General features: G+C 38.8%; 1 protein-coding gene across 1 annotated transcript; it reads left to right on the top strand.

Annotated features, from left to right (window-relative positions):
* The first annotated feature begins 13,315 nt into the window (after window positions 1–13,315).
* On the top strand, window positions 13,316–14,175 carry LOC107813174 (uncharacterized). Its single transcript, XM_016638402.2, has one exon. The coding sequence runs from the start codon at window positions 13,453–13,455 to the stop codon at window positions 14,062–14,064; it is 612 nt and encodes a 203-aa protein (XP_016493888.1). The 5' UTR covers window positions 13,316–13,452; the 3' UTR covers window positions 14,065–14,175.
* The last annotated feature ends 932 nt before the right edge of the window (window positions 14,176–15,107 follow it).

Below are 15,107 nucleotides of genomic sequence, written 5' to 3' on the forward strand. Positions count from 1 at the left end.
AGTCATGTAAATATCGAACTAGATGTTAGGATGGCAGTGGCATAAGACGTTGGCTGGTCCGTTAGTTAAAAACAGAGTTGGGGTGTCAATTGCATGTTTTGGAAATATAAATCATTTTGCGAGTTGTTTACCTACTTTCAGTGCATTATTAACTCGTTTTAATTACAATAGGTAATGAATTAGTGAATTGGTATTAAACTAATGGCTTAGAAACTTCATTCAGGACCGTTTAAGTTAATATGAGCAATCGGGGCCATACCGTGGCCCAATTGTACGGATCATTCGAATTTGGTAACAAGCCCATTCCCCCTTAGGCCTCTAACATGTTTGCTAGCCCGATGCTTTGATCAAAGGCCCCAAAATTGGGAATTTTTAAACACGCGGGTTTATTTTAATATAGTAGTTCATAAATTAACTAAGTTTTTTTTATTATTATTAGAGACAATGATATTAAATAGAAAATCATAGTCGCTTTTAGGTTTGCCTTTTAAATAATAAATGAGACGAGCCTCGATAAATAGAACAATAAGTCGCGGGGCCCTCATCAAATGTATATTTGAAATACTTAGATTTCGGGGCGAGCCGTTTAGTGAATTTCATGGTCTTCCCCAAAATAATCATGCGTTAGTCTCTTTAGGCGCGCATTTTAATAACGTTACCTCCTTAAACCCGGGTGCACATTTATGTGACCCAAATCCAAATCTCAACGAAGTCGAAATATGTCGACAATCACGGGTGCATTGATTGTGACGTGATTCGAGATGCGTTTCCATGACATTGCAATTCTTTTTTAATAATGAATGAGACGAGCCTTGACAAACGAAATACATAAGTTGTGGGGCCCTCTATAAGTATTTGTAAAAGTCCTTAGACTTCGGGATGGGTCGATTAGCAAAAGTTCACGGCCTTCCCCAAAATGACGATGCGCTAGTCGCTTTAGGCGCGCCTTTAATAATTTACTTTCTTAAACTCAGGTGTACATTTATGTTACCCAAATCCGAATCTCAACGGAGTCAAAATGTGTCGATAACCACGGGTACATTGATGTGATGTGGCTCGAGATACGTTTTCGCAACGTTGCAATTCTCTGTTAAAATAATACTGATGATGATAAAAGCGGTCAAAAGTTAAAATTTGCACATAGGTTCATAATTGTATAAAAATCAGATAATTAAGCCGAATATGACAGTTGAGCGACCGTGCTAGAACCACGGAACTCGGGAATGCCTAACACCTTCTCCCGGGTTAACAAAATTCCTTACCCGGATTTCTGGTGCGTAGACTGTTAAACAGAGTTAATCTTTTCCTCGATTCGGGATTAAACCGGTGACTTGGGACACCACAAATCTCCCAAGTGGCGACTCTGAATCTTTAAATAAAATGTCGTTTCGATTGTCCTTTAATTGGAAAAACTCCCTTTACGTCCCTTCACGGGGGTGTAGGTAAAAAGGAGGTGTGACAAGAGGTACTTAGACAAGCTTCAAGTGACATTGCACTGCTTCCAGGAATGAACACCGAACCATGTACCTCGAGAACAGAATAGCGAGGCTGATGCACTTGCAAACTTGGGGTCATCGGTTGAAGAAGATGATATCGTCCCGGGGCTGTCGTCTAACTATCGAGGTCGGTGGTCGAGGAAGGCCGTGCAAAAATTAATTCAACAAGCTTAACGTGGGATTGTAGGAATAAGTACATTGACCACTTGAAACACGGAAAGCTCCCCACGGACCCAAAAGAGTCGAGAGCACTTCGGGCCAAAGCAGCTCGATTCTCACTCGATGAAAATGGAACATTGTATAGAAGAACCTTCAATGGACAACTGGCAGTGTGCTTGGGACCCGGGGACACCGATTATGTATTACAAGAAATCCACGAGGGCATTTGTGGGAACCATTCTGGTGCCGATTCTTTGGTTCGCAAGGTGATCAGAGCAGGGTATTATTGGGATAGCATGGAAAAGGATTTGAACCGATGATCCATCAACCCAATGAACAACTCCATTCGGTCATATCCCTGTGGCCATTCATGAAATGTAGGATGGACATCGTCGGCCCCCTACCAATTACGCCAGGTAAAGCTAAATTTATTTTGTTTATGACTGACTACTTCTTAAAATGGGTAGAAGCGCAGGCCTTTGAGAAGATAAGGGAAAAAGAATTCATCGACTTCATATGGGACCACATCATATGTCGGTTCGGGATACCTGCCGAAATAACATGTGACAATGGGGAACAATTCATCGGCAACAAAGTAACAAAATTCCTCGAGGACTATAAAATAAAAAGGATTCTATCAGCGCCTTACCATCCAAGTGCAAATGGTCAGGCCGAGTCCACAAACAAAACAATCGTTCGAAACTTAAAGAAAAGGTTAGATGATGCAAAAGGGAAATGGAGAGAAGTATTGCCCGAGGTGCTATGGGCATATCGAACGACGTCAAAGTCAAGCGCAGGGGAGACCCCATTTTATTTTGTATACGGGTCCGAAGCATTGATCCCGGTCAAAGTCGGGGAACCCAGCATCAGGTTTCAGCATGCCACCGAGGACTCAAATCACGAAGTTATCAACACTTCTCTCGAACTACTAAATGAAAAACATGAGGCCGCATTAATTCTAATGACCACGCAAAAACAAAGAATCGAAAGGTAATACAACAGAAGGATGGACCTTCGATATTTCAAAGTCGAGGACTTAGTCCTAAGGAAAGTCACCATCAACATTCGAGACCCAAACGAAGGGAAACTAGGCCCCAATTGGGAAGGACTGTACCGTGTCCTCGGAGTCGTAGGGAAAGGATCCTACAGACTTAGCACAAAGGAAGGCTAGCAACTACAAACAATTGGAATGTATCGTTGCTCAAACGCTATTACTGCTGAGGTATGACTTCCTCCCCTTTTTTTCTTTCGTATTTAAATCTAACTCCTTGCAGATGTTTGATTGGAAATATCAAGGCACCTTTCGGCTCGAAGACCTTAGGTTTTAAAGCATGTGTTGCACTCTTTTTCCCTTAGGTCGGGTTTTATCCCAAATGGGTTTTACCGACAAGGTTTTTAACGAGGCAACACCAATATGCTACCTAAGGAATATTCAACAAATATTCAAGGCTTCTTTTCAATCAAACTTGAACACTAGAGGGCATCACCCTCGGAGGACGCATCCTGGAAGAAAGCAATTCATGCCAAGAAGGGCCTCGATAGGGGAATGTTATAATGGGCCAAACGGTCGAATGAACCGTGTCCATATAGAATAGCCGAGCCCCCCAGCGGCAAAATATGTACGAACGTATCAATTATTTGAAGAGGCACTCTTATTATATCAAAACACTTTGTGCCTCAAAGAAGTCTACTATTTTCACATTTAACGGTTCAAGGGCCAACCCCAAATGCACCCGAATACTTGGGAACTGTTATCGACAATCGACATATCGAGTATTGAACACTCGAACTTATAAGACCTCAAAGAGGTACACTCGAACTTATAAGACCTCAAAGAGGCACACTCGAACTTACAAGACCTCAAAGAGGCACACTCGAGCTCACAAGACCTCGAAGAGGCATCACCCTTGATATTAAGGCCAAGGCCATCACACTCGGGGACTAAAGGCTACGGCCATATAAAAGACTACGGTCATATGAAAAGGCTATGGACGAAATAGTGTGGTTCGGAGATGTCCGACTTCCGCCATAAAACTAAAGGCCTTCAAGTGCTTCAGAAAAATCAGTTAAATCAGGCTACCCTCGGCAAAAGCAAATTATAAGGGGCTTTGATAAAATCAGCCCCAAATAATACGAAGGCTTCGATAACATCAGCCTTCAAAAAAACCTCAAGAGGTATTCGATAAACGTTGCACATCAAATTACAAACGAGGTTCCAATCAATTGAACCTTCAAAAAAATCGAACGAATATGAATAAAAAAAAATACATGCTAAGACATACCAAAATTTTCACTACGTCTTTAGCCAGAAAGAGGGAAAAATTTATAGCCATTTTAGAGGCCGAATTGGTCCTACCTAAAGAGCCTAAGGGCCAATCCAAAAGAGCCTAAGGGCTAACCTAAAAGAGCCTTTGGTCCAACTCTAAAGAGCCTAAGGGCCGATATTTAAAAGCATAAGGACTAATTAAGGAGCTTAAAGGCCAAAGCACACTATGCTCGAGACCTTACCTAGCTCGAACTCAAAAGTCCTTCACCCCGAGCTGACGTCGAATTAACTTAAGACTCGGCTCAAAGTTCGAACCTTAAGGAGTAACCTAAGGGTATTATATTCTAAGTCCAATACATCAGACTGATTGTCAACAAAACCAAATCTCATTTCGAAAGTAAAGGCAAGGCGAAATTTAACACAAAAACAAAGATGAAGCAAAAGTCTTTTATATTCAAGAGATGGTCCAAAACACATTTACAAAACTCCCCCATAGAGCCCTTACATAAAAATAAAAAGGACCTAGTCTACCGTCGGGGTCACTCGCTCAGGGACAGCATCTACCGAAACTAAATCTTCGGTGATCTGACCTTCAGCAGCCTGATCTTCGGGGCCTCTTTTCCCTCGTGGACTTCATCTTCATCCTCCCCACTCTCGGAGCCGCTAACATAATCCTCATCAGTAGAGAGTAGTGCAGATGCCTCTTCTTCCAAAGCCTTCATCTTCTCAATTTCTGTAGAAAGGTCAAAGTCTTTGGCATGTACTTCCTCGATAGTATGCCTTTGAGATTTCAGTCGGGCATGGTTGACGGCGCAGGATAACTTGAGCTCAACTGCAGCAGATATCTCCCTATCCCGAGCATTAGCAGCTTCGGCATCAGTTCAGTGAGAAGACATGAACACATCAGCATCGGTTCGGTGAAGCTCCTTAAATTTACGGCCTTCCTCCTTTACACTCCAAAGCTGACTCTCGGCCGAGACCAGCTGTTCCCGAAGACCGTCTTTTTTAGAAGCCAAGCGATCCATATTTTGCTTCCACTTGAGGGTTACAACCTCTTTGGTCTTAAGCTCATCCTGGAACTGCTCCACTAGGTCAGCCTTTTCCTAAAACTGCAAAGGTGGAACATTAGACACCAAAACAAATAAGTACAAATTATGCCCACAAAGGCTATATTACCTTTTCAACGAGCTCGGTCCGCTCTTGGGAAGCCTTCATAGAACTGGCTCGAAGATCATTGAGTTCTCCCTCTCTTTTGGCATAGAGAACCCTGAGTTCGTCCATCTCTGACATAAGCTTCCTGAGCTCATCTTCACATAGGGCAAGCTTAGCCCGAGACTTGGAAAAATCCTGATCGAAGAGCATAACAGACTTAACACAAAGGAAGGGGGTCAGAAAAGCAAGAATCAAACTCTGAATGAAGTTGATAAGTCAAAGTTTACCTGCTTTCGAAGCTTCTCAGCCTCTTCGAGAATGAATGAGGCGTCAAGATCGGGGCCCTCTTCGATCCCGGCAAGATATTCTCCAAAGATGTCATTCTCCCCGTGAGATTCTCCCACATCAGAAGTCTTCAAATCTTGGGCATCCTGTATTTGCCCCTCAGAAAATGACGGGCCTGGCGGAGAGTCATCTACATCAATCACCCCGAGTGGCTCTAGCGGGGCCTTCTCCCGCCTTCAAGGAACCTCAGGACTAGGTTCTCGAAATTCATCGACCAAGTGCCCTTCAGGACGAGGCGCTTCCTCGCCACTAGTCGATTCGAGAACCTTGCTCGAGCTCCCCTCGGGAACTATCTCGGCTTGAGGTTAAACCGCTTCGGTGGCCTCCGACTCAGCAGCCTTTGAAGGATCGGTGCCTCCTTCTCTCCGAGTTATTAACGGGTGAGCATCTTCGTCCTCGTCCTCATCTCCCTCTTCGTCCTCAGCACGAAGACGTGCAGCAGCTTCCGGAGTCAAGGCCACCGTATCGGCCCTAGGTTTTCAAAGCCTGGCTTTTTTTGGCTTCGGGGACTCCGCCGGCGACCCTTTCCTTCTTTTCTTGTCCTTGGCAGGTTTTTGGGTCTCTCTCTCACCAGCTAAGGGCGACCTCATCGAAACAACATTTTTGAGGAATGTACAAGCGCAAAGTTAAGTGTATGGTTGAGGAGTATTTCACTAAGGGATTTGAGTACACAAATAATAAGGACTCACCGTGGTTTTTGGCCTCCCATCGGCCTTTGGCCAAATCGCGCCAGACGCGCTCGGCATATGTGAAAGTGGAAGCTAGTTGTCGAAACCAGCCTGGGAGGTCCGCAACCGCACTTGGGTACCATTCAACGGCTGCATCATCAAAGGGGAGTTAGTTCAAATAAAAGGGAAAGGTCTAAGTAATGAAACATACTCGATAGGTCTGTACTTACGCTTCATATTCCATTTATCGGGTAACGACATCTTTTCGGTAGGAATTAGATCGGAGGTCCTGACTCGAACAAAGCGGCTCATCCACCCTCGATCTTTATCCTTATCGATGCTAGCGAAGAAAGACTTCGGAGATCGATATTGCAATTTTATCAGACCACCTCGATAGAGACGAGGGCTAAATAACCTGATTAGATGGTCGAGGGTAAAAGACATCCCCTCGACTTTGGTTGAAAAGTACCTAATTAGGTGAATAATCCACCAGAAGGAGGGATAAATTTGGCCGATTGTCACTTGGTATTGCCGACAGAAATCGAGGATCACTGGGTTTGGAAAGGGCAAAGAAGGATCTACAGGACCTAAGGTAAATGGGTATGTGTATACACTTTGGAACCCCGCGTTGTGAGTGGTAATATCCTCATCGGGTGAAAGGATCTCCACGTGCACTTCATCCCCCTAACGACAGTCTGCCTTCACTTGTTTAAGTTTGATTATTAAGCTAATATACCGATACATGGGATCACATCGTCCTGGAATCAAAGTAGGCTTGTCGACCTTGAAATCAGAACACATATCACAAAGCCCAGGGGTGCACTCCTCAATACTGGGGGGTACCACCATTTTATTCTTCGACGGGCGTGAAGACGAAGAGGCATTCTCTTTTTGTGGAACTGACTTAGAAGTTTTGGCTATTTTTGTTGTGAAAATTCAGAAGGAGCTGGTTAAGAAATAGGCATAAGGAAGGAATAAGTGCAGAGAGGATTTGATGGTATTGTAAAAGCAAAAGTTTGAAGAGTGAAGATTGAAGTATTTATAAAGGATGTCTAAGTGTGTTGGAGAAGTTAAACGAACGACCAATAGCCGTCTTTCATTAAAGGCTTTTCAAAAACTGTGTAGGCGTAACTTTTGCACGACTTTTCAGTCGCACGGGCCGCCGACCTCACTAGACTGACATCATGATTGGGACATCGAAGGAGCGAGAATCAGATCGTTTCTTATCTTTTCATTCTAAGAAACGCGGGGACTATCCGTATACGGTCAAAATCAAGGAGAACAAATTCAAAGTCTTAATGTGCTATAAATGCGAGTCTGGGCAACTCGAAATGGGAGTCGGGTCCTACTATGAAGCACACACCTCGAGGGAGCAAATCGAAGGCCTGGCACGACCTACATTGAGAGTAGTACAATTTCTATGACACTTAAGAAAGAGCGAAAATTTCTCAAGGAACACGTGGATCAAGGGATGAATTAAAGGATAAGATTTGTACGAATCGGTACATGTCCGTACTAGGTTGTTGTATACCTGTACCAATAGAATTCTTTACCACAACTAGGAATGTACTATATTGGTATTTTCTTCTCCTATATAATGGGGACCCCAATCATTTTTAAAAAACACATCTCATTCACTACAATAGAACATCCTACTCTGCTTTTCTTGTGCTCCACTATTGTTCTTCAGCTCTATTGTTTTAACTTTATTGTTCTTACTTTATTTGCTCTTAACTCACCTCGAGACCCCCGAGATAATCGAGCTCGAGGCCCCGTTGCTCCAACACCGTTGGTTTGGTTCATCAAGTCTTCTTACTTAAACCTAATATTACTTGTATATTCAATAGTATTGGAATAAATCACATATCTTTAAAACCACAAATTACATTTAATTGCTACTCACATTTTTTGAGGTAAACTGTCTTCGATGTTAAACTCAGCTTAATAAGCAGCCCCTTGCGGAGTAAGAGAATATGAATATCTTCCGGTTACTTTAATATTAACCGAACATTTTCTCACACGCATTTTTTACGTAATAACGATACCAATCCATCGTACTCCAATGTAAGCGACAACTTAACAATATACTGTATAAAACAAATATAGTGTACTGAGTTATTCTCCACGACAACCTCACCCAACGGTATAATGCAACCCTAATTTTTCACTCTTCAGATATTATGGCAATATGCAGAAAAAGTAGAATTTTTGAAGAAAAACTTAAAGCTCCTTAAATAAGCAAAAAAAAATGTGCAGGGGGTACAATAATTGGAGGGTATAGCACATTAATTAAATGCGCTATATATAGCACAGTAAAGCTATGCGTTATGCCCACCAATTATTGTGGGTCAGTCAATTAAGAAGTGTAGCGCATGATGGCATGCGATATACCTTAACGGATAAATGTGCCGTTAAGGTATAGCGCATGCTATCTATGCATTATACATAAAATGGCCACAGGTTGTTTTTTCCACTTATTTTTATGCTTTGAGTCCAAAAAAGCTACACTTTGGTTCCGGACTCCGAAACTACTAGACATGTGTTTGCGGTTCACTATCTTGTTTTAGTAGCGGATTCAAGATTTAAAATAAGTGAGTTTTTTCTTTTATTTTTACCTTTTTTTATTTCTACTCTACACCATTCATGTGTTTGGTGATTATTGAGCTCGGTTCAAGAGTTTTGCAAAGTTTGTTTTTTCATAGAGGCAGCATGGTTATAGTACCCATATTGTGCCAGCCATACAATTTGTACTGCTAGAATAGCAAATCTCATATATTTATGATCATCGATGATTTAGTTGTTGGACAAAAATGGTTTAAAGATACTTTTAACATTATGAGATACTACCAATTTTGTGCGACGCTCGTACGATTTTCCTAAAAGATCTCATACCATTAAAAGTATAATCTTTTTTCCTTTCTACTTTTCATGTGGGACTTTGTTCACACGCACCCAATAATCTCCCTATTAAACTGAGTTTCACATGACCTATTACCATTCATGGGCTACTTTGGAGATTAACTGTGTGTCACCCACATGATCTTGAGTATTTATGGTCACTGAAGCCCAAAGGCTGTGTATGTGTCTTCAAAGCTACGAGTAAAAGTTGTTGGGAACTCCAGATACGAGCAAAGGCACTAAACTGGGCCCCATGCCATACTTCGCCATCTCCATAGTCCAGCCAAATCGTTGGCTTGGATATCAGTTGTTAGGCTAAAATAATCCAATGATACTCATAATATGGTGTGATATTATTTGCGTTGGACTAAGCCTGCACGATTTTCGTCAAAAGGTCTCGCATCATTAAAAATATCCAACTTCTTTTAAGTAGAATCTTTTTCCTTTTTACTTTTCATTTTGGAACTTGTTCACATACTCCTACCAATTGTAAGGTTGCACAATTATTTTTTAGTACAATATTGTAATTGAACTTCACTTACTATAAAAGGAAAGTTGTAACTCGCAAAATGATATTATTCTCCATGTAACAACGCAGGATATGAAGTTTCTCACTGCCCAAAAGGAAGTCAAAACTTATATAAATTCTAATTCGAAATGAATGTACTCTGTGCAACTAGGAAGTTGCAATATCACTAATTTGACTCTTCAAACAAAATTAATAAATACTTCCTCTTAAAATATGCCATCAAAGCAAAAGCTTCAATTGTTGACCCGATTTTGTCAATTGTCAAGACTTCATTTGGCCCTATATTTTGCAACCCTATAGACTAGGCAGTTCCTCCCAAGAATCTTCCAAACCAAATTAAACTTTTTTCTTTTTCTTTCATCTTTTTTAGTGAAAGGCAATATATAGGAACTACAATAGTGAAAATAGTACAAAGGGAAATTAAAGCGTCGTGCTTTATGTGTAAGATAGCAGTCTTTCATGTGACTTTAGACGAATCTCTCTTTTGCAATTTGTCGATTGCAAATCTTTTATTTTAGTGAAATTATCGGTCTTTGTGCTCCTTTTCAATTAATAAAAAGACATTTCAGAAATTGAAAGCATATTTTTTTCTAATGTGGCCATACCCACCAAGGAGGGGGCGGATTCAAGATTTGAATGTGACGGGAGCGCTACTATAGAATAAAACTTGAGCAAATGCTAAAGTGGGAATTGAACTCAGACAACGCATTAAAAGTCATGTTATGCCCCTCAAATCGACCAATATAGCTACCTAAGTTTTGATTCTTAAGGTGCTAATCAAAATATGTATATGTTATTTAAGATATATATACATATGCACATATATTCCTTTCGAAGTTACCGGACCCTATGGCTAGGTCCGTGTCTTCCTCCACACTTCAGACGTCTTGAATTCGAATCCTAGAAAGAAAACTTTTCTGATAGAAAATATTTAACCCTTAAATAATCCTAGAAGGTGTTATTGCCGAATATAATTAAATAGGAAAAAAATAATGGAGGCATTAGTCACACGAAATATTATGAAAATATCATATGGGATTTTGGAATAAATTGAATATGGCGTGTGCGTAAAATAGCAGCCAACCAAAACTCAAAAGTATATGCCGTTTCCTCTAAGCAAATAGGTCTAGCGGGAATAGTGGACGTATCTTTTGGATTGCTTGAATTATTGGATGTATGCAATACTATATATATGTCGAAATAACGTGCAATGACTTATTCGAATTAATTGCAGGGGTAAAGTCGTGTATCCACACCTTTTGGAATAATATAATTTGGAACCATTCCACTAAATTTCTCTCTTGCTTTTGAGAGTAGAAAGCTAAGAAAAGCAAAAGAGAAAAAGAAAAAAAAAAGATAAAAAGTATGAGGACATATTTAATAAAACTTGATATTTCTTTAAATGATTTTCAATGTGAGATTCTTCTGAAGACCAATTTAATTTCAATCACTTGCGAGATAAGCTATACACGAGTTGAATATATAAACAAATGCAAAGAAATATGAAATTCTAAAGTACAAATAATTTCCCACTAAACATGTATCACATTCATTTCTCACACTAACATGAGAGTTTTTTCTATTCATAATTTTTTATGTCAATGGAGTCCGACCAACTTATGCTTTGGCTATTTCGTCGAGTATTTGCCAAAATATGTGTCAAATAACTCTCTCCATCAATATGTATAATTGTATACATATAAAAAGAAATCATCTAATACTTCTTATGTATTGAGATTTAAAAAATGATCTCTCGGATGTTTTTTTAGAACTAGTAAAATATAAAAGCATATGTAGTTGGACGAGCCTCAAACTACTAGAGCAAATCCATGGTTCAAATTATTATTCTCCTAATTGTGCCCTAACACCATTACAAAAATGAATAAACATATAGTTTAGGTTAGGTACACATTATTGGGGTTTTAACCTAAAGATACGAAAAACTATGTCCTCCTAAATTATCAATGTAACATATAACTAAAATATGACAACGAAAAGTCACAATTTTAATAGAGATTCATCACACAACCCCACATAAGCACCGCCCATCATATGATACGAGTGGCCATGATCTTCCCATATCTTATTTTCTTATTTTATTTTTAGTTTAATTCAAAATATAACCTCTCGTATTGAGTAATTTTTAATTTCAACTGTTTTTATTTTATTATAATAACACCTCATTGTAGGATATTATGAATTATTTAACACTAAAATTTAAAGAGTATTTTAAATATTTATATACACATTAGCAAAGGCAAATATATCTTACCTCAAGTAGTATTATATGACACGCTTCATCGAAAAAATTATAATACTAGATATGCAGACATAAACAATAAAAAAAAATTAGTATAGATATGAAAAATGACATTACAAGTTCTTATAATAATTTATTTATTAGTTTACTTTTAAAAAAAATTAACACTGCTCATCACAAATCTTGCGTATGCCATTCCACTTTACTTTAAGCCACTTTTACATTTTAAAATTTTGTGCTAATGATACACATGAAATGAAAAGGAGAAAAATAATTCATTATTGCTTTATTCGAATTTCGAAGTAGACATAAATAAATAAAGAAACTATGTGTACGTGGAATCTATGGGGAGTGAGTCACTAAAGCTGATAAGGCACGTGGCAGTCTATTTGTGCCCCCACTACAACACTGGCCGTTAATCAAACGGCAAACTCCCTTGTCGTTTTGTCTGGTTATCAGCTTATCCCAAGCCCGTGGTTTCCGAATTTCTAGGTCCTGTTACTCTCAAAGCTATGGTTAAATTGTTCTACTCTGTGCCCACTTGCTTGGTCAAGAAATTGAATTCCCAAGGAATTGAAAATGTCTTATTTGCATCCTCACCCTTTATATTTCTATAATTTACATTTAGTGCCACTATAAGTTTAGATATTTTTTCTTTGCTACTCCATCCTTTTCCGTTTATATGAATTTATTTATTTTTTAATTCGTTTCTAAAAGAATGACCTCTATCCAATTTAAAAATAATTTAATTTAAATTTCCAATCTTGCATTTAGTAAGAAAAAATTATAGTCACATAAATATTATGACATATTTAGGTCATAAGTTTCAAAACAATTATACCCAGACAAATATGATGACGTATTTAGGACCATTAAATTTAAAAATATTTATTTCTCATTAAACTATGCACCCAGTCAATATATTCACATAAATTAAAATGGAAGTAGTACTATTCGTTTAGGCTAAAGGGTTTTGACATATTTACCAAAAGTACAAGGAAACCAATGATATTACTAAATAAGACGAGGTTTATGTAGAATTCAAACGCAAATAAAGATTACTAAATAAATTTTGTGAAGTATTTTTTTCTTGTTAATATTGGTCCTTCAAATATTGAATATTAAAATTGGTCCTTCAAAAGTTTCGACAACTTTTGCAACAAAAATTATCCTTAATAATGTAATTTTATCTGTATATGATAGTATATAATTTTTTTCACAGCTCTTGTTACTTTTTAACTATTCACCTAAAATATCTTAATTTGGATTTTGGAGCATTAAAGGATCCAAATATTACCGACATACAAAATTCCAAATTGTTATGAAGGAAATATCTGTTCATTAGAATTGACATGATGTGCATAGTGTATTTATGACTTATACTTAACCATCAAGTATTAGCTGTAGTATTATCACAGACTTGCATTTGGACCAAACACATATTTCAAAAAAGTTGAAGGGTTCACCACGCAATTAAAGGAAAGTATCCCAAACCCAATAAGAAAAGGAAATAGCAATTGGACTCCTATAAATAGATACCTCGAGTGGTGCTTAGGTTTGCCAAACCAAATAGCCCAAACGGGTTTAGAAAAAAAGAAGGAAAAAAACTCTTCAAGTTAAGTTTTCTCTCTCTCTCTCTTCTAGATTCCTCTGCTTTTTCTCTAAACAGTTACACAACAATGGCGGCTACTCGGAAGTCAAGCGGACCGGTTCTCCGGTCACTTTCACCGGCCGGAAGATTTTATTCTCCAGGCCAAAGGACCGGTTCTGCTTTTGCTTCCTCAACTTCTGGTTTTTCAACCGGTTCACATACAATTCTCCACAGATCAACTTCTCCGAATCGTGTGAATTTATACAGCTCAAGGTCGTCATCTCCGGCGTCATCCGTACGGTTCTCTCTGGACCGTTCGACTTCACCGAGTCGGTCTATTTCTGCTTTAAACCGGAATCACGTGGTCCAGAACCGGAGCTATAAATCCTTGCCTAGTAGCGTTCAGAAAAAGACGTGTATGTGCTCCCCGACGAATCATCCAGGTTCGTTTCGATGTAGTCTACATAAGAATATTGCTGCAAGCGGTAGCCGTGCGCCGTCGTGCAATCCGAACCAGTTGCATATGAGGCGGTCCGCCATGACGAACTCGCTTGTGAGAATCGGAACTGTAGAAGGTGATTTGGTGAAAAGAGCGTTAGCCGCTTTGATTCGTCCTTCGTCTCATCAACAGCGCCGCCGAGGCGATTTCCAGCATAGACCTAGCCGGCTTTCTGTCATGTCCAAAGCCGAGGATTCGTAAAGCAGATAGCCGTAGAAAATCCTATGCCCTAAGATCCGACTGTGTATAGACTCTATAGTTACGTTTTTTTTTAACTATAGCATAAAAAAATCCTCTAATTTTTGGCGTTTTTGTCCATGGAGCCTCAAATTCTGATAATATATCGGTAAAATCAAACTCCTAAGGCCCAAATTTAATTAATTTAATTGATAACAATTCAGGACCAATGTCTTCAGTGTTTTTGAGTATCATCATCCATCCATTCACTGGCCAAACTAGTTTATCACATCAATTGAATTTGATTTACCGATATCCATTCTCCATTCTCCGTCACCGTTATCCGTTATCCGTTCTCCATTTATCTCACCGACATCCATTCTCCGTTACCGTTACTGTTACCGTAATCCATTCTCCGTTACCGTTATCCGTTCTCCCTTCTTCGTTTTGTGTTTGGTCAGGCTGTACGCCGTATCTGTCCCGTGTGGTTGTATGCGTGATTTCCGTGTATAGGTCAAGGTGGAATATATACGTATCTAGGTACTGCGGAATATATATATGTATATACGTACGTGGAGGTGGAATACATACGTATAAAACGTATTTTTTGTTTTTGTTATATTGATTTATTATCTGGCACTTTATTTATTACTCTATTTTTATTTATAAGATTTGAAGTTGTTGGCTGACAATATTTGTTATTTACTTTGCAGGTATTTTTCGTGATGGTTAGATTCGTTTGGCAGGAACTGAACAGTAATCATGAACATTATGAGAGACCTGAATGAACAGAGGATAATTAAAATTTTAAAGATATTTTGGACAACCTTGATTTTTGCAAATAGATAATTAAATGATTACAAAGATGCTTAATTGAAGTTAATCAATTTTAAAAACAAATAATGGTGAAAAGTACTCTTTTAGCCATAAAAACAAATAATGGTTCGGGAGACCCTTTAAGTTGGTTTGGTGAGTAACTTTGTCATGATTATATTTATTACCTTTTCCTAATAGGATTTTCTTTCCAACATTTACAAAAGCAAATTAGTAATCATGACGTTAAGATT

The sequence above is a fragment of the Nicotiana tabacum genome, chromosome 9, assembly GCF_000715075.1.
Source record: "Nicotiana tabacum cultivar K326 chromosome 9, ASM71507v2, whole genome shotgun sequence".
Lineage (NCBI taxonomy): Eukaryota > Viridiplantae > Streptophyta > Magnoliopsida > Solanales > Solanaceae > Nicotiana > Nicotiana tabacum.

Excerpts from the sequence above, each read along its gene's own strand:
- LOC107813174 (XM_016638402.2), top strand. The coding sequence starts at position 13,453 with ATGGCGGCTACTCGGAAGTCAAGCGGACCGGTTCTCCGGTCACTTTCA.